The sequence below is a fragment of the Chlorocebus sabaeus genome, chromosome 28 (genome assembly GCF_047675955.1).
Source record: "Chlorocebus sabaeus isolate Y175 chromosome 28, mChlSab1.0.hap1, whole genome shotgun sequence".
Taxonomy (NCBI): Eukaryota; Metazoa; Chordata; class Mammalia; order Primates; family Cercopithecidae; genus Chlorocebus; species Chlorocebus sabaeus.
Window position 1 is genome coordinate 20,557,047 of NC_132931.1, and position 25,217 is coordinate 20,582,263.

The 25,217-nt window shown below is 51.8% G+C and overlaps 1 protein-coding gene and 1 long non-coding RNA gene across 2 annotated transcripts; one reads left to right on the forward strand and one right to left on the reverse strand.

Moving 5' to 3' along the window:
- Nucleotides 1-7,140: 7,140 nt before the first annotated feature.
- On the forward strand, nt 7,141-18,769 carry ZFAND2A (zinc finger AN1-type containing 2A). The gene is made up of 6 exons (XM_008018885.3): nt 7,141-7,441; nt 8,823-8,925; nt 9,338-9,432; nt 11,304-11,435; nt 13,965-14,116; nt 14,858-18,769. Exons 2-6 carry the CDS (start codon nt 8,871-8,873, stop codon nt 14,961-14,963), a joined length of 540 nt encoding a protein of 179 aa, XP_008017076.2. The 5' UTR covers nt 7,141-7,441; nt 8,823-8,870; the 3' UTR covers nt 14,964-18,769.
- Nucleotides 16,720-25,146, reverse strand: LOC140710630 (uncharacterized). Its single transcript, XR_012091735.1, has 3 exons — nt 24,906-25,146; nt 21,030-21,278; nt 16,720-20,310 (listed from the first exon to the last, which is right to left on the reverse strand). It is a non-coding gene; the product is annotated as an uncharacterized lncRNA (long non-coding RNA).
- Between the last annotated feature and the right edge of the window lie 71 nt (nt 25,147-25,217).

Genomic DNA, 25,217 nt, shown 5'->3' on the forward strand with positions numbered 1-25,217 from the left:
TTTACAGAGTGCTGATTGGTGCTTTTTACAGAGTGCTGATTGGTGCATTTTACCATCCTCTTGCTAGCTACAGAGCACTGATTGGTGCATTTTTACAGAGCGCTGATTGGTGCGTTTTACAATCCCCTTGCTAGACAGAAAAGTTCTCCAAGTTCCCACTTGACCCAGGAAGTCCAGCTGGTTTCACCTCTGCCTGGGAGGCTGGCACCTGCCACCTGCTGTCTCCCTCCCAAGGACACAGCCTACCCTTCCCTCCAGGTGGAGTTCCCTAGACCTAATCACAGCACCCTAGAAGGGCCAACCCCACAGGGCTCAGATTGGCGTGGGGCGTGACTGGTCCAGAAAGAACAAAGCCTGCATACATCATGTCCCAGGAGACGAACGGAGTCCCTCTGGGGAAACTCGAGGATGCTTCGTTTGGATTTCAGACTCACAAAGACCATCAAGCGTTTTCCGGTTCCTCAAAGATCCCAGGGGTCAGCCACTCATTGGTGCTGACTTCCAGCCTGAGCTGAGCTCTCCCTCTGCTCCTAAAATCCTTCCTCACCCTGCACAGAGGTCAGAGCTCGTGTTTCCCAGAGACCCTCTGGTCCCCTTTCCAGCCACGAGCAGGGTCCCCGCAGGTCCAGCTGGCCGCATGCTTGCCCCCACACCCTCTGAGCGCCTCTGGTACTGTCTCCATCACTCACCCTGTCCATGCTGGCGCTGCTTTGGGCTGAGCTGTCTTTAAAATATATATATATCGGCTGGGCACAGTGGCTCACGCCTGTAATCCCAGCACTTTGGGAGGCTGAGGCGGGCAGATCACATCGTCAGGAGTTCGAGACCAGCCTGGCCAATGTGGTGAAACCCTGTCTCTACTAAAAATACAAAAATTAGCCGGGCATGGTGGCGTGCACCCGTAGTCCCAGCTACTCCGGAGGCTGAGGCAGGAGAATCGCTTGAACCTGGGGGGAGGAGGTTGCAGTCAGCCGAGATCCTGCCACTGCACTCCAGCCTGGCAAAAGAGGGAGACTGTCTAAAAAAAAAAAAAAAAAAAAAAAGAATATACACACACACACACACACACATTTGCATTTTCCGGGCAGCTTACAAGCTAAAATCATGCTTTCCTCAACTGCACCCCGCAAAGGATCTCGTGTGAACTCGGTCTTCAACACTCCCTACAGCCCGGCTGGGATGGCTCCGACGTCTCCCAGGGTTAAAGCAAGCAAGGAACAGCCTCAGGGCCACAGTCCACGCCACCAGCAGGTGTGGCAGCCCGACGGGAAATTAACTTCCTGTGTATTTCAAATTAATGTTTGTGGAAGAAAGAAACAATGTTGCAGTCCTAGCCAATGCGCACCCATTAAAATAAGGAACAAACCCAGCGGCCAAGCGGCGACCGGGCTGGCTCCACAAAGACCCGCTGCCGCCGCCAGGGGGCGCTGCCAGGGTGCAGGGCGCAGATTGGAGGGCGAGTAAGGGGGCGTGGCCGGGAGGGAACATGGCGGCACGGAGGAGTTGTGGGGTGCTCATTACTTATTCAGAACCCCTCAGGAAAGAGAACTAAGTCGAAACAACCCGTCGACTTAACGTCGTTGGTATTCCGTGCAGGACTAGGCTCTCCGCCCCGCGTTCCCGGGAACAGACGCTTGGGGATCCCGAGGTCGCAGGGGCTCAGATCAGAGTAGCATTGCAAAATCAGGGATGACTTAAAAACTTTTTCTTTTTGTAGAGACAGGGTCTGTCTGTGTTGCCCAGGCCGTTCTTGAACTCCTGGCCTCAAGGGATCCACGCGGCTCGGCCTCCCAAAGGATTATAGGCATGAGGCATGGCGCCTGGCCCAAGGATGGCATTTCTGTTGCAGAAATACCATGAGTGACGTGGCGTGAGTGTGGTCACTGTTAACGTGGGAGGAAAACAAGGAGAGGAGGTGTCTCTGCAGCCGAGGAAGAGGAAGAGGGAGGAGGACAACTTGCCATAGCTGGTGAGAGCCAGGCTGAAGTGTCTGTTGGACTTAGCAGGTGGGAGGCCGGTACACCCTCAGGACGTCCTGGAGGTGGAGGCAGAAGTCGGGGGAAAATGGGCTGAAGGACGGCCAGATAGAGGCAGGAGAAGCTCGCATGCCTCAAGATGATGAATGTGTTCACCCATCCAGCCTGGCAGCCAGGTGACTTTGTCACCCCACTGCCCGCTCCCCACCACACCCTCTCTTCTGCTTGGACACAGTGGATTGGACACAGTGGATTCTACCTTTGTATTTATAATTCACAGCCTCAGCAAATATTTGAAGACGTGCGCAGCCCTGTTAGGCCTCAAGAAAAGATAAGAAAAGATGAAGCTGGGTCCTGTTTCTTCCCCGGAGCTTACTGTCTTGTTCCCAGAGAGAAAAAAGGGCCGGAAAGGGCCGGGCACGGTGGCTCACGCCTGTAATCCCAGCACTTTGGGAGTCCGAGGCGGGCGGATCACGAGGTCAGGAGATCTAGACCATCTTGGCTAACACAGTGAAACTCCGTCTCTACTAAAAATACAAAAATTAGCCCGGTGTGGTGGCAGCACCAGTAGTCCCAGCTATTAGGGAGGCTGAGGCAGGAGAATCGCTTGAACCTGGGAGGCAGAGGTTGCAGTGAGTCGAGATCTCACCACTGTACTCCAGCCTGGGCGACAGAGCAAGACTCTGTCTCAACAAACAAAAACAACAACAACAAAAAACTGAATGGGGTCTGAGGATCAGACTTTAGCATTGTTTCTTTTCTCTAGACAGAGCCTCGCTCTGTTGCCCAGGCTGGAGTGCAGTGGCACAATCTCGGCTCACTGCAACTTCCACCTCCCAGGTTCAAGCGATTCTTCTGCCTCAACATCCTGAGCAGCTGGGATTACAGGCACCCTCCCTCCCGCACCTGGCTAATTTTTTTGTTTTGAGATGGAGTCTTACCGTCGCCCAGGCTGGAGTGCAGTGGGGCGATCTCAACTCACTGCAACCTCCACCCCCGAGATTTCCTGCCTCAGCCTCCCGAGTAGCTGGGATTACACGTGTGCACCACCACACCCGGCTAATGTCTGTATTTTTACTAGAGACGGAGTTTCACCATATTGGTCAGGCTGGTCTCAAACTCCTAACCTCAGGTGATCCACCCGCCTTGGCCTCCCCAAGTGTGGGGATTATATGCGTGAACCTCCGCGCCTGGCCCCATGTAGTTTCTTGATTGCAAGAAGGCTGCCATGTGCCTGAGGGAGAAAAAGACGTGTCGATAAACGTCAGTCAGGCATGAGTGACAGAGGTACTGGCCATGAATTCCATGTTAATGCATCAACTAGATGTTATTAAATAAGGAACCTTGAGAGAGACACACGTACAAGGTTGACAATGAACAGCTTAACAAAAACTGCTGTGGCCGGCAGCTCGGAGGAACCTGACTTTCTATGTCCCCGGGAGCCAGGGCCTAGGGGTGGTACTCACCAACACTCACGATAATTACATGATTCCATATTTGCTGCGACTTTGCAGAACCGTCACTGAGCAACGCAAGGTGAAACATAAGCAGGGCCAGTCACGTTTGTTTTTTTTCACAAGGTCAGAGTTTTATTGATAATCAGAAAAGCTATAACTACACAGGGTTCCCAAGGTGGCAATTCCCCTCAGCACAACCCATTCACTCAGTAGCCATAGCCCAGGCATTCAGGCTCAGACCACTCCACAGGTCAGTCAACACCGAAAACCACAGATAGTAAACTTAATACATAAATGTTAACAGATTATGGATTAACATGTCCATATCAAAGCAGCACTTACATCAAGAGAAAAGAGGGGGTAGGCCGGGCACAGTGCCTCACGCCTGTAATCCCAGCACTATGGGAGGTCAAGGCGGGTGGATCACCTGACCACCTGCCTGGCTAACATGGTGAAACCCCATCTCTTCCTAAAATACAAAAAATTGAGGTGGGCGTGGTGGTGTGTACCTGTAATCCTCCTTGGGAGGCTGAGGCAGGAGAATCACTTGAACCTGCAAGGCGGAGGTTGCAGTGAGCCGAGACTGAGTCATTGCACTCCAGCCTGGGCAACAAGAATGAAACTCCGTCTCAAAAAAAAAAAAAGAAAAGAAAAAAAGAAGAAAAAGTGTGGGTAAAACAGGGTTAATGAACCAGTCCAAGAAGGAGGTCCTGCACTGATCCAGACATCTTGAAAGGTGGGTGTCTGGGCCTGGGCAGAGCCTTCAAGGGGAGATGTTGTGGGATTGGGAGGGACAGCAGATGGAGCCAGTCACTACTGCTGTGCAGCTGGTGAGGTCCTGCTCTTTTCACAGCCCTTGAGTCCTCTGGTGAAAACCAAGAGTAAAGACTATACAGTAAGCTGGGCACAGTGGCTCACATTCTCTAATCCCACTGCTTTGGGAGGCCGAGGCAGAGGGATCACCTGAGGTCAGGAGTTCAACACCAGTCTGGGCAACATAGCAAAACCCTGTTATCTACAAAAAATACAAAAATTAGTCAGGCATGATGGTGCACACCTGTAGCTCCCGCTACTCAGGAGCCTGAGGAAGAAGGACGGCTTGAGCCTGGGAGGTGGAAGCTGCAGTGAGCCGTGATCATCCCAGTGCCCTTCAGCCTGAGCCACAGAGGAAGACTGTTGGGCCTCTGAGCCCAAGCCAAGCCATCGCATCCCCTGTGACTTGCACTATACGCCCAGATGGCCTGAAGTAACTGAAGAATCACAGAAGAGATGAAAATGCCCTGCCCCGCCTTGACTAATGACATTCTACCACAAAAGAAGTGAAAATGGCCGGTCCTGGCCTTAAATGATGACATTACCTTGTGAAAGTCCTTTTCCTGGCTCATCCTGGCTCAAAAAGCTCCCCCACTGAGCACCTTGTGACTCCTACTCCTGCCCACCAGAGAACAACCCCCACTAAAGGAACTATAATTTTCCTTTCCTTACCCAAATCCTATAAAATGGTCCCACCCTTATCTCCCTTCGCTGACTCTTTTCGGATTCAGCCCACCTGCACCCAGGTGATTAAAAAGCTTTATTGCGGCCGGGCACGGTGGCTCACGCCTGTAATCCCAGCACTTTGGGAGGCCGAGGCGGGCGGATCACAAGGTCAGGAGATTGAGACCATCCTGGCTAACACGGTGAAACCCTGTCTCTACTAAAAATACAAAACAATTAGCTGGGCGTGGTGGCGGGCGCCTGTAGTCCCAGCTACTCGGGAGCCTGAGGCGGGAGAATGGCGTGGACCTAGGAGGTGGAGCTTGCAGTGAGCCGAGATCGCGCCACTGCACTCCAGCCTGGGCAACAGAGCGAGACTGCCTCAAAAAAAAAAAAAGCTTTGTGGCTCACACAAAGCCTGTTTGGTGGTCTCTTCACACGGACGTGCATGACAAAGACCCTGTCTAAAAAAAAGCAAGCTGGGCGCAGTAGCTCATGCCTGTAATCCCAGTACTTTGGGAGGCTGAGGCGGGCAGATCACCTGAGACCAGGAGTTCGAGACCAGCCTGACTAACATGGAGAAACCCTGCCTCTACTACAAATACAAAATTAGCCGGGCGTGGTGGTGCAGGCCTATAATCCTAGCTACTTGGGAGGCTGAGGCAGGAGAATCACTTGAACCCGGGAGGTGGAGGTTGCAGTGAGCTGAGATCACACCACTGCACTCCAGCCTGGGCAACAAGAGCGAAACTCCGTCTCAAAACAAATAAAGGAAAAACAAAACAACAAAAAAGAGTGTGCCTGGTTGTGTCTGGCCTTACCTGAATGGGCGTAGTCTCTACTGATTAGGCGACCATCTGATCCCGTTAGCATGATGCTTTTTGGGTTTGAGGGAGGGTCTGCTCTGCTGCCCATGTTCTAGCGCAGGGCGTGTTCACAGCTGACTAATGCCTCCACCTCCCAAGGGGTGCAAGCCACCACGCCGGGTTAATTTATTTTTGTAGAGACAGGGTTTCGCCATGTTCACCGGGCTAGTCTTGAACTCCTATCAGGCCTCTGAGCCCAAGCTAAGCCATCATATCCCCAGTGACCTGCATGTATACATCCAGATGGCCTGAAGCAACTGAAGATCCACAAAAGAAGTGAAAATAGGTTTAACTGAGGACATTCAACCGACGACATTCCACCACTGTAATTTGTTGCTGCCCCACCCTAACTGATCAACGCACTTTGTAATCTCCCCCACCCTTAAGGTTCTTTGTAATTCTCCCCACCCTTGAGAATGTACTTTGTGAGACCCACCCACTGCCCGCAAAACATTGCTCCTAACTCCACTGCCTATCCCAAAGCCTATAACAACTAATGATAATCCCATCACTCTTTGCTGACTCTCCTTTAGGACTCAGCCCGCCTGCCCCTAGGTGAAATAAACAGCCTGGTTGCTCACACAAAGGCTGTTTGGTGGTATCTTCACACGGTCATGAGAGACACTGACCTCAGGCCTTCCTCCCACCTCGGCCTCCCAAAGTGCCCGGAATTACAGGCGTGAGCCACCGTGCTCGGTCGGCTAATTTTTTATTTCTGCAGAGATGGGATCTCGCTATATTGCCCAGGCTGGTCTCCATGTTCTGGGCCCACGCCCTCCTCCTGCCCAGCCAGGACAGGGTCTTCCCCAGGCGGAGCCCCTTACGGGCAGGGCGTTCTGTGCAGACACCGCAGTCCTATGCAGAGTCAACCCCACGCGGCCACATAACCGTCCAGGGGGCCGGGGGCAGCGCGGTGAAATGGGAAAGGGTTACACTGGGGGATCAGGTGCTGGGGACACTGACATTTTCGCTATTATTCTTGAAGCTTTTCCCTAAGTTTGAAATGACCTAAAAACACGTTGTTTTGAGATGGAGGCCTCCTGGCACCCGCAGGAGGCGCGGCCGTCGGCGGGTGGGCCGGGCGGGAGGCGCCGGATGGGTCGCTAGCCCTCCTCCCTCAGGCCAGCCTAGCGCTCCTGCCCCACAGGACCCTGGCCGCAGCCCTGAGAGCTTCCCCGCGCCTCGCCCGCCCGACTGAGCCTGCGCGGAGCCGCCTCACTGTGACTCAGCAAGCGCGCCGCCTGCGAGAAGCGACCAGACGCTTCGAGAAGGGAAGCGGAAGGGCGAGGAGTGGGCGGGCCTGCGCGGCGCGGCGGGGTGGGATTGGCCGGATGGCTGGTGACGTCTTCGAGGCGCGCCGAGGCTACTGGGCCGCGGCCTGGCGGGATTGGCCGGTCTCCGGGAGACGCCGTCGGGGCGCGCCCGGAAACCCGAAGGCCGAGACGTCTCTCAGGTCCGGGGGCTGCAGATAAATGGCCGCAGGCCGCTGGCGGCGCGATGTCGCGTTTTGCTGTGGTCGTAAGTGTGCGTCCGACAGCGTCTCGGTCCCAGTGTCGAGGTTCTTTCTGCTTCGGTACCCGGAGCCGACTACGAAGGAGGACACCTGCGTTTCTGTCTCCTCCATCTGTTACTCACCGCAGGTGCCTGGGTCCCGCACGAGAGCCAGGTACGGGGCCGGGATTACGCTGTCCCCCGGGGCCAGAGTCTGCTAGGGGTCAGGCCTGCCAGGGAGGTCAGGCTGCTCGGGGGTTCGGCCTGTCTGCTGAGAGTCTGGCTGTTTGCTGGGGCCCGGGCTTACTGGGGGTCTGGCTGTCTGTTGGGGGCCGGGCCTGCCGGGGGTCTGGCGGCTGGGAGTCCGGCTGTCTGCTGGGGGCCGGGCCTGCCATCGGGGCCGTAGTACCGAGTCGGACGGGATCGTTGTTAACTCGCCAGCCGAGCGACAGCCACGTAGATGTGTCTGTTTTCTTGCTACAGGCCCGGCCCGCCAGGGTAGGGTGTTGGCTTCCTTGGACGGCTGTTGTGCGTCCAGAACAAAATCATCTGGGGATTCACATCAAACTCTTGTGAATTCCTTGAACAAAACAGTTTCGGAACGCTTGCTGTGTGTCGGGCACGGGGAGCTAATAGTAAAGCGACTGATCCGTAGTTGGAAACTGTGGGCGAATATGGGCAGGGAAAGAACTAAGGGGCACCTTGAGTAGCGGGTGTGTAACTTAGAGGGAACTGGGGAGGCTTGGAGTGGCTTTAAACCGAGACGGGAGGGGATGAGTAGACGTTTGCTGTGGGCAAGAGTGTTCCAGTCACAGGGGACAGCCTAGGAGGCCTCCAGGATGGTGGAGAGAGCTGATGGGAAGGTCAGGAAAAGGCCCCGGGAGGGCTAGTGGGTACTGGATGACGGGAACCTCGTGAGCCCCAGGAAAAGGCCCCAGGAGGGCTGCTGGGTACTAGATCATGGAGGGGACCTCGTGAACCTCTTAATTCTCTCTCGAGTGCAGCAGTTTCACCAGCTGTCTGCCTGTTTTCCATGGTGACTTAACAGCTTGCGCTTCTCCCTGATCAACTCCAGGTTGATGTCATCGAGGAATAAGTTCACAGACTCAGTGCCTAGGGGAGTTGAACAGAGAGGCGAGGGACAGAGTTAAATCTCCTCTGGATAATGGAGTCAGCTAACGTGATTTAGCACCTAAGTAACAGAGTTTTGTTTATGTCAACAAGTATATTCCATGGATAAAATTGTGACTTAAAATTTACCAGAATCGTAATAATCACTGGCAGCTGTGTGAATTGGCTCTCGCCCCCTCATTGTGAGTTGAAATAGAAACCCGAGTTCAAGGAGTGCTTCATAGACTAGGAATTAAAAGGGCTAGAAAGGAGTCCGTGTCTCTTAATGGGATTGATTACGAATGGCCGACACCTGGTATTTGTACTGAAACTCCATTGAACGCTCCCCACGCAGCGCGTTTGTTGACTTTCATTAGCTATAAATTGTAAATCCTGGTGACTGAAGGGCAGTCCAACTTTCCTCCTAACTATTCTGATTCTTGTAGGTGATAAAACTTAACTCTGCCCTCAGCGTTTTGAGTACTATTCTCATAATGGAGTTTCCTGATTTGGGGAAGCATTGTTCAGAAAAAACTTGCAAGCAGCTAGGTAAGTACTTTTAAGAGACTTAATGGAAAATGGTATTTTGTTGGGGGCAAGCTGACTGTTATGTTAATTAGCTGATAATTGTGTCTTGGGCTTCCTGGCTTTTCAGTATTGGGAACTGCGCTGCTGCAGGTTCTGTTGGACACTTAGCATCCACCACAGGCGGGGTGCAGGGGAGCGGGCTGGCAGGGCTGAGTGGATCCAGTGTGCTGCTTGAGTACTTGCAATGCCTCATGCAATGGGGTCTCTCTCTAGAAGACAGCCTGGCCCCGGGATTGTTTTCGCATGTGTGGGCCTTGAGGACCTATCCATCTTATAAGCCGGAAGCACTCAGTGTAGGTAAACACTTTGATAGTCCCATCTAGAATTATTTTGTTCCAGTCTTTAAAACACTTCCCTGTTTTTTGTGTTTTAGATTTTCTTCCAGTAAAATGTGATGCGTGTAAACAAGATTTCTGTAAAGACCATTTTACATATGCTGCACATAAGTGTCCGTTTGCATTCCAGAAGGTAATTCATTCTTGATTCAAAAGAGTCTCATCTTCACTGTCTGAAGCTACACTGTCTTGCTGGTATGGTAGGACTAGCCACGCGTGGCTAACTCAGTGAAACTTAAATTTTAAAATCCGGTTTCTCAATCCCACTAGCCTTGTTTCACGTGCCCGCTGTTAGGCAGTACAGATGAACGTTTCTGCCCTCACAGGACTTTCTGTTGGATGACTCTCAGGCAACTGAGATCCTGTTGTCAGGGACTCATGGAGTCACTTAGTTGTAACCTTGTGTTCCAGGCTTACTTAAGATGTTCAAGGGCCGGGCGCGGTGGCTCAAGCCTGTAATCCCAGCACTTTGGGAGGCCGAGACGGGTGGATCACGAGGTCAGGAGATCGAGACTATCCTGGCTAACACGGTGAAACCCCGCCTCTACTAAAAAATACAAAAAACTAGCCGGGCATGGTGGCGGGCGCCTGTAGTCCCAGCTACTCAGGAGGCTGAGGCAGGAGAATGGCGTGAACCCAGAAGGCGGAGCTTGCAGTGAGCTGAGATCCAACCACTGCACTCCAGCCTGGGCGACAGAGCGAGACTGCATCTCAAAAAAAAAAAAGATGTTCAAATACATGGTTCCTTTGATCCGTTACACCATAGCTGTGTCTTCACGGGATGCAAGAGAGGTTTTAATATTTGACTTGGAAGCCAATCAGGAAGGCAGTAAATATGCTTATTTATTTGAATAACTGCAGCCCTGACGTCGTACTTTGGTGACTGCCAGAGTACACAGTAGAAACTGAAAGAGGACTCTAAGGACATGAGCTTGCCCCCGAGTCCAGAGGTTTGAGACTTCTGTTGTTGACTTTTCAGATGGTTCCCAGCCCATGTTCGCTTTGTCTCTGGTTAGGTCACAGTTCGTTTTGGTGAACTCTGCCGCTTGACCCTGGTGGCGGTGGTAATGTGGGTGGCCCAGCATTCTGTGCTCTGACCAGTGTTGGCCAGGGTCTGACCCTCCAGCCATTTTTAGGTCATCACCGAGGGTGGGGAGAGTGACTCACATTCCCTGCGTTTACTAGGCACGGATGACTAAGCCAGACTGCCCAGCGTGTCTTCCCACTGCGCCTTCCTGCCCCGGCATGGGAGAGGTCTGGCTGGAGACCGTTTACTAATACTTTATTTCTCCATTTGACCAAATGAGGGAGCACCACCACCTGTGACTCTCCCAGCTCGGGCTGCAGATGGCGTGCCCATAATTTTGTGATCACCTGTCACCCGTTTGATGTCGGTTGCCACCTCAGTTTTCTCATTGGCCTTTCCATCAACTCCTGTCCTGGCTCAGGTTTTTAGCCTTGCTGGGCCTTCAGCTGCTGGGCAGTCCACCCCTCAGAGCCCCTGCAACCTTTGCCTGCAGCCAGTGATGGTTGTTAGTGCCTGGGAGCTCGCCCTGGTTACACGTGGCCTCATCTGGGCACTAACAACTTTCCAGGTACATAGAAGCCGCCGGGAAACCGCAGAGGGGATCAGGCCGTTGGTGATTGAGGGGAGCTGGAGGGTCTTTGTGGTCCGTGTTTCCCTCCATCTCCTCCCTGTGGAGGCGTCTGGGCAGGCTCTGCTCTCACCTGGGCGGTGCCAGCCTGAGATGGCCCCAGTTGGTTTCTGCAGTCGGCTGAAGTCCATTCGTTGAAATTTCACTAGACTCCTTAGGGCAGCTGATGCCCACATTCTAGAGACAGCTGCCGCTAATCCGTGACCCAACGATGCTTTGTGTCAGAGGGCTCGGGAGACCGGTTTTTGTGCTCTGTGTTTGTGTGTGCCGCGCAGGAGTACCCGTTTAAAACTTTCGTGAGTGTAGGTTGTATGAGTCTCAGATGCCATCTTACCTTTGTTATTTTTAGGATGTTCAGGTTCCGGTATGCCCACTCTGTAATACCCCCATCCCAGTGAAAAAGGGCCAGATACCAGACGTGGTGGTTAGCAATCACATTGACAGACACTGTGACTCTCATCCTGGGAAGAAGAAAGAGAAGGTAAGGACAGAACCCACCTCAGTTCCTTCATCCGAGAAGCCTGGTTTTTCCTTGGGAAGAGTCAGTTTTCTACCTGAAAATTAGTCTCAATGGTTGATATACAAAGTAGAAAAGTTGAGACCTAAGGCTGCATTGTCCCTGTGCTAAACTGCGAGCGGCCTGAGTTTTGAGTTTTATAAATGTTCTTTAATATGAGGGATCCCAGGTCAGGTTCATCGTTCTTGACTGGAATTTACTAGTTTACCTCCTGAGACGGAGAATTCACATGGCTTTCTAGATCCATTCTGTTCATGTGCATTTCGTTTCTTTTTTTTGTTTTTTCTTTCTTTCTTTTTTTTTTTTTGAGACGGAGTCTCGCTCTGTCGCCCAGGCTGGAGGGCAGTGGCCGGATCTCGGCTCACTGCAAGCTCCGCCTCCCGGGTTCACGCCATTCTCCTGCCTCAGCCTCCCGAGTAGCTGGGACTACAGGCGCCCGCCACCTCGCCCGGCTAGTTTTATGTATTTTTTAGTAGAGACAGGGTTTCACCGTGTTAGCCAGGATGGTCTTGATCTCCCGACCTCGTGATCCGCCTGTCTCGGCCTCCCAAAGTGCTGGGATTACAGGCTTGAGCCACCGCGCCCGGCCTGTTTTTTCTTTTTTTGAGACAGAGTCTCGCTCTGTCACCCAGGCTGGAGTGCAGTGGTGCCGTCTTGGCTCACCGCAACCTCCGCCTCCTGGGTTCAAGCGATTCTCATGCCTCAGCCTCCCGAGTAGCTGGGACTACAGGTGTATGCCACCACATCCAGCTAATTTTTGTATTTTCAGCAGAGACAGGGTTTCACTGTGTTGGCCAGGCTGGTCCTGGAACTCCTGACCTCATGGTCTGCCTGCCTCAGCCTCCCAAAGTGCTGAGATTATAGGCGTGAGCCACCACACCCAGCTCAAGGAGCTTCTCTAGGGAGCTGGCTACTGTCAGGCTTAATCTGTTCCTAGTCACGGGTCCTGGTTGGTGGTTACAAACTATCTTAGTATATGATGTTCGGTACTTTACAATTATATTACCATAAACCAAGTAACTCTTAGTCTCAAACATAGAGAATAAAATCGGTGTTCTTTGGTTTGCCACACAAAACCCTCTGTACGGAAGCTTGCTCTGGTCCCCCCCTTTCTGGCCCTGTCTGGTTCCCCCTGCTGTGACTGTGTCCTGGGACCCTCAGCCTTTGGAGGTCTCTTAAGCCTCTGAGACACCACAGCTCTCTCTGGCGTACCCACTTCTCCCACACGACACAGTTTCCCTTGGTGGGGGCTCACCTAGCACTGCCGCAAGGCCCTCGCACAGGTGTGCCCTCCAGGCTGCTGCTGGCCCACTCTGCTCCCGCCCTTGTGGGCGGGGATGGTCTGTTCTGCCTGCATCCCTGCATGGGTCCCTCCTGCATGGTCGCTCAGCATGGCCATGCCTGCCTGCCTTGGCCGGAGGGCCACCCCCTGCTGCTGGAACCCTCCCCACTCTGCTTGCCGCCTTCCCCTTTTGGAGTTCTGACTCCTAGGAATTTACATGGCTGCCTACACCCTGACACCAAAAAAAAATACTGGGTACAGGAACATGATAGATATTTTCCTTGATGGGGACAACCTCCCCTGTCCCAGAGCTCGTGGAGCCAGTGCCTCTGTAGGGCTTGCCTGTCACCTGTGCTTGGCCTCCTTCCCTCCCACTCCCTGCTTCCTGGCTGCTGCTGTCTGTTGTCCTCCCAGCAGTACCTCCGGGCCATCTTCACGGGAATCCCAGCTTCAATGCTGGCTTTTATTTATTTGTTTTTTTTAAAGGGACAAAGTCTTGCTCTGTTGCCCAGGCTGGAGTGCAGTGGCGCGAGGTTGCTCACTGCAACCTCTGCGTCCCGGATTCTAGCAATTCCCCTGCCTCAGCCTCCCGAGTAGTTGGAATTACAGGCACACGCTGCCATGCCTGGCTAATTTTTTATATTTTAGTAGAGATGGGGTTTCACCGTGTTGCCCAAGCTGGTCTCGAACTCCTGAGCTCAGGCAATTCAGCCGTCTTGGCTTCCCAAAGTGCTGGGATGACAGGCATGAGCCACCGTGCCCGGCCCCATGTTGTTCTTACCTGCACTGAGATGGTCAAATGAAATTTTGCATCTGTACTCTGTGCAGACAGGAGCCATATCTAGTTTAAATGTGAATGTTCTTACTGGGGGCTGTTAAAAGAATTTCTTATTAAGGCCGGCACAGTGACTCACACATGTATTCTTAGCACTTTGGGAGACCAAGGTGGGAGGATCTCACTTGAGTTTGAGACCAGCCTGGACAACATGGGAAGACCCCATGTCTACTAAAATAGACAAAATTAGCTGCACGTGGCGGTGTGCACCTGCAGTACCAGGTACTCGGGAGGCTGAAGCAGGAGAATCACTTGAGCCCAGGAGGCAGAGGTTGCAGTGAGCCGAGATTGAGCCACTGCACTCCAGCCTGGGCAACAGAGCGAGACCCTGTCTCCAAAAAAAGAACAACTTCTTGAAGTCATTTTGCTCTCTCAGATTTTTACGTACCGTTGCTCAAAAGAGGGCTGCAAGAAGAAAGAGATGCTGCAGATGGCATGTGCCCAGTGTCACGGCAACTTCTGTATCCAGCACAGACACCCTTTGGACCACAGCTGCAGACACGGGAGTCGCCCTACTGTCAAAGCCGGGTGAGAAGAGACTCAGCTGCGATGGCTTGGAACACGCAGTAGCTTGCGTGGAAGCAGCTTGCACTCTAGTGGGAGGCGGCGCCCCATCGAGCACCGGCCCACACTGACTGCTGACCTTGTTTGTTCAGGGAGATGGGACTATAATAAAGTTGAATGCTGAGGTTGATTCTGGTTCTCATTTCCCACTACTGCCGTCACCAAGTACTACAAACTGGGCGGCTCAAACCACAGAAATCGGTTCTGTCACAGTTCTGGGGGCTGGAAGTCCAGGTGCAGGGTGTCGGCAGTGCCGGCCCCTTCTGAGGCCTGCGGGGAGCATCGGCTTCTTCTCCCCAGCATCTCAGGGCTGGTCGATGCACAACCCCCGTCTCCACCTTCATCTTCACGCTGCATTCTGTGTGTGTCCTGACTTCCCCTTTTTGTAAGGATGCTGGTCATGTGATCCCACACTCGTGATCCCTTAAAGACTTGTGACTTCTGGAAAGACCCTGTCTCTACAGAAGGTCACACTCTGAGGTACCAAGTCTAGGGCTCCAGCATGTCTTGTGGGGATATGATTCAACTCATAATGCTAATATTTGTCAGATTGGGAGGCATCTGCATCTGCTAAGCTGTTGTACCTGGTGGTGTCTTGTGTCCATCCCTGGGCTGGGTCGGTGGTAGTCGCTTACCTGCAGGAAGCTGTGTGGGTTCTTGTGGTCAGCACGTGGAGGCTGAGCTGACCATCCACCCTCTCTGTAGGTGTTCACCCATGACAGCCTCTGAATCCAAGCCGTCAGGAGATTTCCTCGCCCTGGCTCCTGGAGGGCTGGCCCAGCGACTCAACTGGTTCACCCGGCTCATGTGAACGCAGTTAGGTCTGTGTGGGGTGCTGCAGCTCTTCAGTGGTGACCACGGAAAGGCTGCGTGTGTAACTACAGTGTGACGCGATGCTCCAGTGGTGTGACTTCAGGGTGGATGAAGGACACAGGACCGGGGCCCCAGGTTACAAAAGCAGCTCACTCCACAAGCTCTCAGCAGCAGCAGCGTCGCAGAGCTGGTTTCTGAAACACCTTTCTGCCCTCCAAGATCTTCAGACCAACACTTCTGTGTCATTCAAGACAAACCTGAAGAGAGCTGTTCTTTCTTTGTGGTGGAAAGTAGAGTGATTAGGTCCTTCCCATCCGTGCTGCCGTGTGGGTTATCTCCACTCTAGAAAACTTCCGCACTCGGGTACCCCCGTACTTCTAATGGCAAATAGCCTGAAACCTTGAAACTTTCCCATTGAAATACACACATTAGGCTGGGCGTGGTGCCTCACACCTGTAATCCCAGCATTTTGGGAGGGCGAGGTGGGTGGATCACCTAAGGTCAGGAGTTCAAAACCAGCAAACACCAGACGGCTCACTTGTGGGCTCTTCACCATGTTGCCTCTGTAACGATGTGGCCCTCTGGCCGAGAAGGGGGAAGGACATCACCTGCCTGGCTGAGGGTTCTTGTCCAGCGGTGGCCACAGGCACTACTCACATTCCCTGAGGCACGGCTGTGCCTGCTCCTGACCTCCAAGGGGCTAGGACTCGCTGTGTGAGAGGTGGTGTGTCTTCCTGGACCAATTGTCCCTGCCACAGCCAACTTCTTAAAACAGGCGCAGTGGCTCACGCCTGTAATCCCAGCACTTTGGGAGGCGGAGGCAGGCGGATCACCTGAGGTCAGGAGTTGGAGACCAGCCTGGTCAACATGGTGAAACTCCATCTCTACTAAAACAAAAATTAGCCAGGTGTGGTGGTGGCACACGCTTGTAATGCCAGCTACTCAGGAGGCTGTGGCAGGAGAATCACTTGAACTTGGGAGGCGGAGGTTGCAGTGAGCCGAGATTGTGCCACTGAACCTCCAGCCTGGGAGACAGACTCGATCTCAAAAAACAAAAAAGCACGGTTGTCAGCAGCCAGCCAGCCTGAGAGACAGCTGCTTTGCACCTGGATGTGATTTCAGCACCAGCAAAGCTGCAAAATGCCACGTGTTGAAGATGGCTCTGTCCAGTGACAAAGCAGTGGAAACTTCCAGAAGTGACTTAAAACGACAATGGCAGGATAGGGCTTCCTCAAGTACTGGAGATTACAGGAAACTGGGTTTGATAGGATTGAAGAGCAGAAAGCCAAAACAATGTGCGGGAGGGGAGGGAGGGTGGGGTGTGAGGTCCACAGTCCTTCGTGGCTTAGATGACAGATGCACCCTTCGTGGCCTGACACTCTCCACCACTGTCTGATTTTGTGAAGCGATGAACACGGGTAACATAAATACTGGTCTTAGGTTTATACTGACAGCCGCTATGCACGTCAAGAGTGCAGTGATTTCCTGGGAACTTAGAGGGTGCTGGAATAAGGTGAAACAAAATGCCCCCGAGTTCCGTCCTGATCTGAACTGCCCTGGCCATCCAGATGTGCCCACCCAGGCATTCCGCTGAGAGTTCACAAAAACACGAGCCACTGCATTTTTTTTTCTGGTTTCACCATCTAAAAATGTCACGGAAAGGGTTTGTATTGTTTCCGTTGTATGAAAAGGTGATCAGACCTGCAGTCAGGCAAACAATGTTTCTGTCAACGACAGACCACGCGATGATGCTGTATTTTTACTCTACCTTTTTATTTCAATTTGTCACAAACTTGTTTGCTTTTATTACTTTTAATTGACATAATTGTACATATTGATGGGGTACATTGTGGTATTTGGAGGAATTTGAGACCAGCCTGGCCAACATGGTGAAACCCCGTCCCCCCTAAAAATATAAGCAGCCAGTCGTGGTGGTGGGCACCTGTAATCCCAGCTACTTGGGAGGCTGAGGCACGAAGATTGCTTGGACCCAGGAGGCAGAGGTTGCAGGGAGTCGAGATCGCACCACTGTACTCTAGCCTGGGTGACAGAGCAAGACTCCATCTCGAAAAAAACAAGCTGGTCACCCTTCAGTCCCACAGAATGCTGGGATGTAATCCTCCCAGCAGGCTGGACCGCACCAGGCCTAGGTTTAGAAGCACAAACACGCAGCGCCGTGCCACAGTGGCCCACAGCATTCAGCGCGCTCGCACTCTGCACACGTTTGTCGCCTGGGAGCCACAGACTACGCCCTACAGCCTAGGTGTGGAGGAGGCCGGACCGTCGAACTGTGTCAGTCACTCTAGGGTGTTTGCACAACAGTGCAATCACCTGACCACGCACATCCCTGACACTAGGTGACATGTGACTGTTTCTGTGCTTATTTCATGGGGTCTGTCCTAGGCCAGCAGTTCCCAAGCCCTAGCCTGTGTCAAAACACAGGGCTCCTTTCGGGAGGGTGCTGGACCCCACCCCGAGGCCCTGATTCTGTGGTCTGAGATGGACTCAGGTTTACACCTGGAGCTGCCTGGGTGACATGTCTGGTCTGGGACTGCGCCTGGACAAGCCGTTTCCCTGCCTCTCCAGCACTGCCAGCCATGTGTGCTGTGGAGCAGTGAGAGTGCAGACGGCACAGTGTTCAGTGTGGTTAACTTTAAAAACCACTAACTTGGTTCAGTCAGTGGAAAACTTAGGTACATTAGGAACCTGGGTATGTGAACTGAATTTGCAGGTGAGGTGTTCTAATGAAAAAATGTTTTTAATTTTTAAAGTCTTAAAAAACAATGTTCTGATAATTTAATGTTCAAATTGAGATGTTTCCAGCCGGGCCCAGTGGCTGACGCCTGGAATCCCAGCACCTTGGGAGGCTGAGGTGGGCGGATTGCTTGAGCCCAGACGTTTGAGACAGGATTGGGCAATGTAGTAAGATGAAGTATCTCAAAAAAATAAGTAGCCGGGCATGATGGTGTGTGCATGTGGTCCCAGTTACTCAGGAGGCTGAGGTGGGCGGATCACCTGAGCCTGGGGACGTCAAGGCTGCAGTGAGCTGTGATCATACCACTGCACTCCAGCCTGGGTGACAGAGAGCAAGACTGTCTCATTAAAAAAAAAAAAAAGCCAGGCGCGATGGCTCACACCTGTAATCCCAGCACTTTGGGAGGCTGAGGCAGGCGGATCACAAGGTCAGGAGTTCGAGACCAGCCTGGCCAACATGGTGAACCCCATCTCTATTAAAAACACAAAAATTAGCCAGGCGTGATGGCACATGCCTGTAATCCCAGCTACTTGGGAGTCAGGAGAATCACTTGAACCCAGGAGGAGGAGTTGCAGTAAGCTGAGATTGTGCTACTGCACTCCAGCCTGGCCCACAGAGTGACACTCTGTCTCAAAAAAAAAAAAAAAAAAAGTATCCAAAACACACTGGGCTTTGAAGACAATACCAAATATCTATCGGTCTGTCTGTCTATCTGTCTCTCTCTCTCTCTCTCACTCACTGCTAAAAGTATTGTTTCCATGTTGCCTTTATTGTAGAGTGGGGTCCAGGCATCCACTGGGAGGCTTGGAACAGATCCCCAGAGGATAAACGGGGACTGCTGTATAATTTTTGTAGCACAGAGTTAGAAGTGTGTGTATATTTCTAGAAATGCAAATAAAACCAAGGCCTGAAGAGTAAAAAAAAATTGTTGAAATATTTTGAATATGCTAGGTTAATAAAGCATTAAAATGAATTTCACTTGTTTAAAAAATATTTACATGTCGAAATAATATTTTGAATATGCTAGGTTAATAAAGCATTAAAATGAATTTCACTTGTTTAAAAAATATTTACATGTTGAAATAATATTTTGAATATGCTAGGTTAATAAAGCATTAAAATGAATTTCACTTGTTTAAAAAATATTTACATGTTGAAATAATATTTTGAATATGCTAGGTTAATAAAGCATTAAAATGAATTTCACTTGCTGGGTTTTACTGTGGTTGCTCAAAATTTGGAAACTGGGTGGTCAGCTTGGTGCTGTCTCTGTTGGATGGCGTTGTCTAGCACTCTCACCAAAGGCCAAACAGCCCTGGCACGTTTTCTCAGCGGGGAGGGGCAGCGCCTGGTTCATGCGCTGGGTTTTCTGTCTTCGATTTGACGGAGTATTGAAGTATAAAACTTAAGAGCAAGGCCAGGCGTGGTGGCTCAGGCCTGTAAGACGAAAACTTTGGGGGGCCAAGGCGGGTCGATCACTTGAACCTAGAAGTTCGAGACCAGCGTGGGCCACATGGCAAAACCCCGTCTCTACAAAAAATACAAAAATTAGCCAGGTGTGGTGGTGCATGCCCGGAGTCCCACCAACTTGGGAGACAGAGGTGAGAGGATTGCTTGAGCCCAGGACCTCAAGGCTGCAGTGAACCATGTTTGTGCCACTGCACTCCAGTCTGGATGACAGAGCGAGACCCTTCTCAAAAAAAAAGTTGGTGGAACCTGAAGCCTCCCTGATGGAAATGAAGGTGTCCCCAGAGCGTCACTCAGAGCAGGCGAGTCGGCCGTGGCCCTGCTGGCTGGAGCGTCAGAGCAGGGGAGTCGGCCGTGGCCCTCCTGGCTGGAGTGTCACTCAGAGCGGGCCAGTCGGCCGTGGCCCCGCTGGCTGGAGTGTCACTCAGGGTGGGCGAGTCGGCCGTGGCCCCGCTGGCTGGAGTGTCACTCAGAGCGGGCCAGTCGGCCGTGGCCCTGCTGGCTGGAGTATCACTCAGGGTGGGCGAGTCGGCCGTGGCCCCGCTGGCTGGAGCGTCAGAGCAGGCGAGTCGGCCGTGGCCCTGCTGACGGGAGCGTCACCGAGAGCGGGCGAGTCAGCCGTGGCCCCGCTGACTGGAGCGTCACCGAGAGCAGGCGAGTCGGCCGTGGCCCCGCTGGCTGGAGCGTCAGAGTGAACCGTGGAGGTCACCAGCCCTGCCTTTTCAGAAGCGGATTTGGACCTGGGCTGGTGCGGTCGTGGGAGCAGATGTTTGCAGATGCTGAACGTTTTCTCTCGCTGGGTTGGACAGGCTCGCAATCCTGTGCCTGGCATCTCCCGTCGTCACCCCACCTGCCTATAGCGGGGGAAGCACGTCTTGGGAAGCGTCCTTGCCGCCTGCCGTGGGGGCTCTCCTTTGTCTGAGTTGGGCTTTGGCTGGCATCACTGGGTTTTTTGGGCAGGGCCCAGGGCCACGCTGTCGCCCCTGGTGCCCGGCATTTTGGACGGAATCCTGGGAGCCTGGCTGCTGTTTCTCTTTCTGGTGTACGGGCTGCAGTATCAAACATTTTCACAAGATGTCCCCAAAAGGCCTTTGAGTCAGAGGGTTGACAGCGTCCAGCATTCCTGGTGAGAAATATAGGTGCAGTGTCACAGGAAGGACGGATATAACCAGCCCGTCAATCCTAACTCGGTTTCTCTAGGTTAACAAAGTTAAAAGGGGTCGGGGATATTTTTAAATGTACTCTTCATTAACCTTCCGGATGTATTCTTTTCTGTAAGCCTAAGACTGCACTTGAAAGATCAGCTCTGAAATGAGTTCCTAAAATAGGTCAGTGGCTGAAATTGCCGTAGTTTCCCAAATGTTAAGCTTAAGAATGAGGATCTTTCGGCCGGGCGCGGTGGCTCACACCTGTAATCCCAGCACTTTGGGAGGCTGAGGTGGGCGGATCACGAGGTCAGGTGTTCGAGACCAGCCTGGCCAGCATGATGAAACCCTGTCTCAGCATGAAAACTGAGATCGTGGCATTGCACTCCAGCCTGGGTGACAGGGTGAGACTCTGCCTCAAAAAAAAAGAAAAAAAAACACTTTTTAGAGCAGCTCTCTAATTTTGCATTCTGGATGTTTTTTTTGTTTGTTTGTTTGTTTTTTTTTTTTTTTGAGGCAGAGTCCCACTCTGTCACCCAGGCTGGAGTGCACTGGCATGATATTGGCTCACTGCAAGCTCCACCTTCTGGGTTCACACCATTCTCCTGCCTCAGCCTCCCGAATAGCTGGGACTACAGGCCCCCACCACCTCGCCCAGCTAATTTTTTGTATTTTTAGTAGAGATGGGGATATTCACCGTGTTAGCCAGGATGGTCTCAATCTCCTGACCTTGTGATCTGCCTGCCTCGGCCTCCCAAAGCATTGGGATTACAGGCATGAGCCACCGCGCCCGGCCCGCATTCTGGATGTTTCATTCCACACTAAAGCTATTTTTGCAGATAGTTGTGCTGTGGTGAATCTTAAGAAAAAAATGAAACAGCAGTCCACTCAGAGGAGGCTCTTCATGGGCCAGCGTTTCCCTCTTCTGGTTGCACTCGAACAGTCCCTGGAGAATGAGAGCAATTAGAAAGGTTACTGTTTCTATGGCAGTTGGGAAGAAAGTGTAAGACATTCTAGATAAAATCGGCTGTTCGGCGAGCCAGGGTCAGTGCACAGTGCTGAGCGGTGTGATCATTTGCTGGGGTGATTTGGGCCACTTGTTGGGCTGGGCGTTGACTCAGTTCCCCAGGACTTCTGTGGCACCCACACTTTGTCAGTCATTCGCAGCCTCTGATTTTCTGTTCTGTGGGGGTCCAAGCCCATTTTCCATTGTGCTACACAGCTGGGTCTTTTGGCGGTAAATCTTGGAAGTTCTGTCTGAAGCAGTGATTCCTAAACTTGTTCAGGTGTCAGAAACCCAACCAGTCTTGGCCTTCCGGGGCCTACCAAGAACACAGCTGAAGTGAGTGCTGCACGTGTTCTGACAACACGAGATGCGTTAGATACTGAATCTAGCGTAAACAGACAACAAGCATCCAGGGCGTGTCATGAAGTTTGTAGGAAGAAAGAGAAGTGGAGAAAGCGGTATCACTTTAAGCTTTGCCGTAAATGAGAAAAGCCAGCTTAATCCAATTTGAGGCCAGAGATCCTTGGGAGATGGTTGAAAGTATTTTGCAACAGTTGGACTGATCAGCTATGGTTCACAGTCTCATGAAAACAGTTAGTAACGGCCAGGCACGGTGGCTCACAGCTGTAATCCCAGTACTTTGAAAGGCGGAGGCGGGCAGATCACTGAAGTCAGGAGTTTGAGGCCAGCCTGGCTAACATGGTGAAATCCTGTCTATACTAAAAACAAAAATTTTCTGGGTGTGGTGGTGAGCAACTGGAATCCCAGCACTGTGGGAGGCCAAGGTGGGTGGTTCATTTGAGGTCAGGAGTTTGAGACCAGCCTGGACAACATGGTAAAACCCTGCCTCTACTAAAAATACAAAAATTAGCCTGGCGTGGTGGCGGACACCTGTAGTCCCAGCTTTTCAGGAGGCTGAGGCAGGAGAATTGCTTGAGCCCAGGAGATGGAGGCTGCAGTGACCCGAGATTGTGCCACTGCACTCCAGCCTGGGCAACACAGTGAGACTCTGTCTCAAAACAAAAGTTTCATATCTCAGACATCAATAATTTAGTGTTCAATAAAGTAGGAAGTGAGTGATATAACTTCTTAATATTATAAAACATGCATACCTCATCAAACAATAAAAGAATGTAGTAAGATAATAGGATGTAAAACTAACACACAGGATCAAAAGCCTTCATTCCCACAAACAATAATCAGAAGATGTAACGGAAGAGGAAAACCCCATTTACAGTGGCAATAAAGATAAAACACATAGGAATAAACTTAAGACATGTAAGACCTATATTGGATAAAACTTTAAAATGTGTTTCATGAAGTTTTATTTTGGGAAGAAAAGAGAGAAAAATGTGTGTTTCATGAAAGGTACAATAGTAGATGCAAATCAATGGAGAGACAGTCCTTGTCCTTGGAAGACTCAACAACCAAAAAAGCCGGGTGTAAGACATAACGTAAGAGTATGTGAGAATGACCCTAGATAGCCTTACAAGGGTATCATCTGACAATGTGTGAGGATGACCCCAAATTAGCCTTACACGGCTATCTTGTAAAGGATATTCAGATTTACCTATTCAGGGCCCATCTTGTGCTCACCCTGCCACAGCCCTGGGATCAGCCATTTCTCCCAGAAGCCCTGGTCCATGTTCGTGGGGGATGGTATTTAGGAGCCATGCTCTGGGTGCTAGGAGTGCTCAGTGCCACTGGGATATCATTGTGTCCTACCAGGTCCCTCCCACAATGCATGGGAATTATGGGAGCTACAATTCAAGATGAGATTTGGGTGGGGACATGGCCAAACCGTATCAATTTCTAATTTCCAAAAATAAAAATGAAAAAATTTTCTTTTCCTTTTTTTTTTTTTTTGAGACAGAGTCTTACTCCATCACCCAGGCCGGAGTGCAGTGGTGTGATCGTAGTTCACTGCAGCCTCCATCTTCCAGGCTCAAGCAATCCTTCCACCTCAGCCTCCTAAGTAGCTGGGACTATAGGCGTGCGCCAGCACACCCAGCTAGTTTTCTGTTTTTATTTTAGTAGACACGAGGTCTCACTATGTTGCCCAGGCTGGTCTTGAACTCCTGGTGTCCATCCATCCTCCTGACTCAGCCTCCCAAAGTGCTGGGATTACAGGCCTGAGCCACTGCACCTGGCCATGATTCACTTTTTTTTTTTTTTTGGAGCTAGAGTCTTGCTCTGTCTCCCAGGCTGGAGTGCAGTGGCATGATCTCAGCTCATTGCAACCTCCACCTCCCGGGTTCAATTGGTTCTCACGCGTCAGCCTCCCGAGTAGCTGGGACTACAGGTGCACCACCATGCCTGGCTAATTTTTGTATTTTTAGTAGAGATGGAGTTTCACCACGTTGGCCAGGCTGGTGTTGAACTCCTGACTTCAAGCGATCCATCCACCTCAGCCTCCCAAAGTGCTGGGATTACAGGTGTGAGTCACTGCACCCAGTCGACTTCTAATGAACAGAATATGGCAAAAGCCCAGGGAAGTCACGTCTGATATTAGGGTACAAGGAGACTGTGACGTGCGTCTTGTGTGTGCCCCCACTTGTGTGTACTTGCTCCAACTAAGGCAAGCCAGCTGCAGTGTTGTGAGCTTCCCTGTGGAGAGGCCCATGTACCAAGGAACTGAGGGTGGCCTTTGGGCAGCAGCCAGCAAGGCTGAGGCCCTTCTCCAATGACTTTGGAGGACTGAGTCCTTACAATATCCATGCATGTGAGCTTGTGAGTGGATCATTCCAGACAAGCTTTCAGATGAAACCACAGCCCTGGGAGACACTTTGACCACAACTTGTTGAAACCTTGAGGCAAAGGCACAGAGCTCAGCCACACCCACTTTCCTGATACCATGAGAAAATAAATGTTCTTTTAGGCTGCTAAATGTTGGGTTAATTTGTTATGCAGAAATAGGAAACAAATACAATCTTCTACCAGTAAGGAAGAGTGCACCTTCTTTGCTTGTCACCTTTGGATTCCTGAGGCAACGTACATCATCCTTAATATGGCTGCGAAGCGCTTAACTTACTGGGTGACTTGAAAGCGTGCTTTTTTTTTTTCTTTTTTCTAGACGGGGTCTGGCTCTGTTGCCCAGGCTGCAGTGCAGTGGCTTGATCATAACTTACTGCAACCTCCACCTCCTAGGCTCTAGCGATCCTCCCACCTCAGCGTCTGGAGTATCAGGAACTACAGGCACATACCACCACATCCGGCTAATTTTTATTTTTTTAATTAATTAATTATTATTATTTATTTTTAAGACAAGAGTCTCCCTCTGTCGCCCAGGTTGGAGTGCAGTGGCACGATCTCGGCTCACTGCAACCTCCACCTCCGGGCTCAAACGATTCTCCTGCTTCAGCCTCCCGGGTAGCTGGGATTACAGGCACCTGCCACCACGCCTGGCTAATTTTTGTATTTTTAGTAGAGACGGGGTTTCGTCATATTGGCTAGGCGGGTCTGAACTCCTGAGCTCAAGCGATTCGCCTGCCTCAGCCTCCCAAAGTGCTGGGATCCCAGGCGTCAGCCACCGCGCCCTGACACAAGTATTATTATAACAGTACCCACCTTGTATATTTTTTAGCACCTGGTTTGAGTCCTAGCCGTGTTGATCCCAATAGCCATAGCTCATCCATTTCGACTCCGAGTGGAGTTCCATGCCCTGGACCCTCGGCGGAGGCCCCATCCCGGGACGCCCGCCTGGCAGGGGCAGCTGCACCCCAGACGCCCCATCGCTGCGGGGCCCAAACCTAGTCGTCTGCACGTGTTCGGGGCAGGGCGGGTTGCCTTGGCAACCAGCAGCTCTCCTAGCAACTCTAGGCCCCTAGAGATGGCGTCAGTAGCCCGCGCCCGGGCCTGGAACCGCCCTCCGTGCTGCCG

What these genes read in the sequence shown, in the direction of transcription:
- ZFAND2A (XM_008018885.3), top strand. Translation starts at nt 8,871, where the DNA reads ATGGAGTTTCCTGATTTGGGGAAGCATTGTTCAGAAAAAACTTGCAAG. An exon ending in AAAAACTTGCAAGCAGCTAG is followed by an intron (nt 8,926 to 9,337) that starts GTAAGTACTTTT and finishes TTTGTGTTTTAG; the next exon opens with ATTTTCTTCCAGTAAAATGT. An exon ending in CTGGGAAGAAGAAAGAGAAG is followed by an intron (nt 11,436 to 13,964) that starts GTAAGGACAGAA and finishes TTGCTCTCTCAG; the next exon opens with ATTTTTACGTACCGTTGCTC.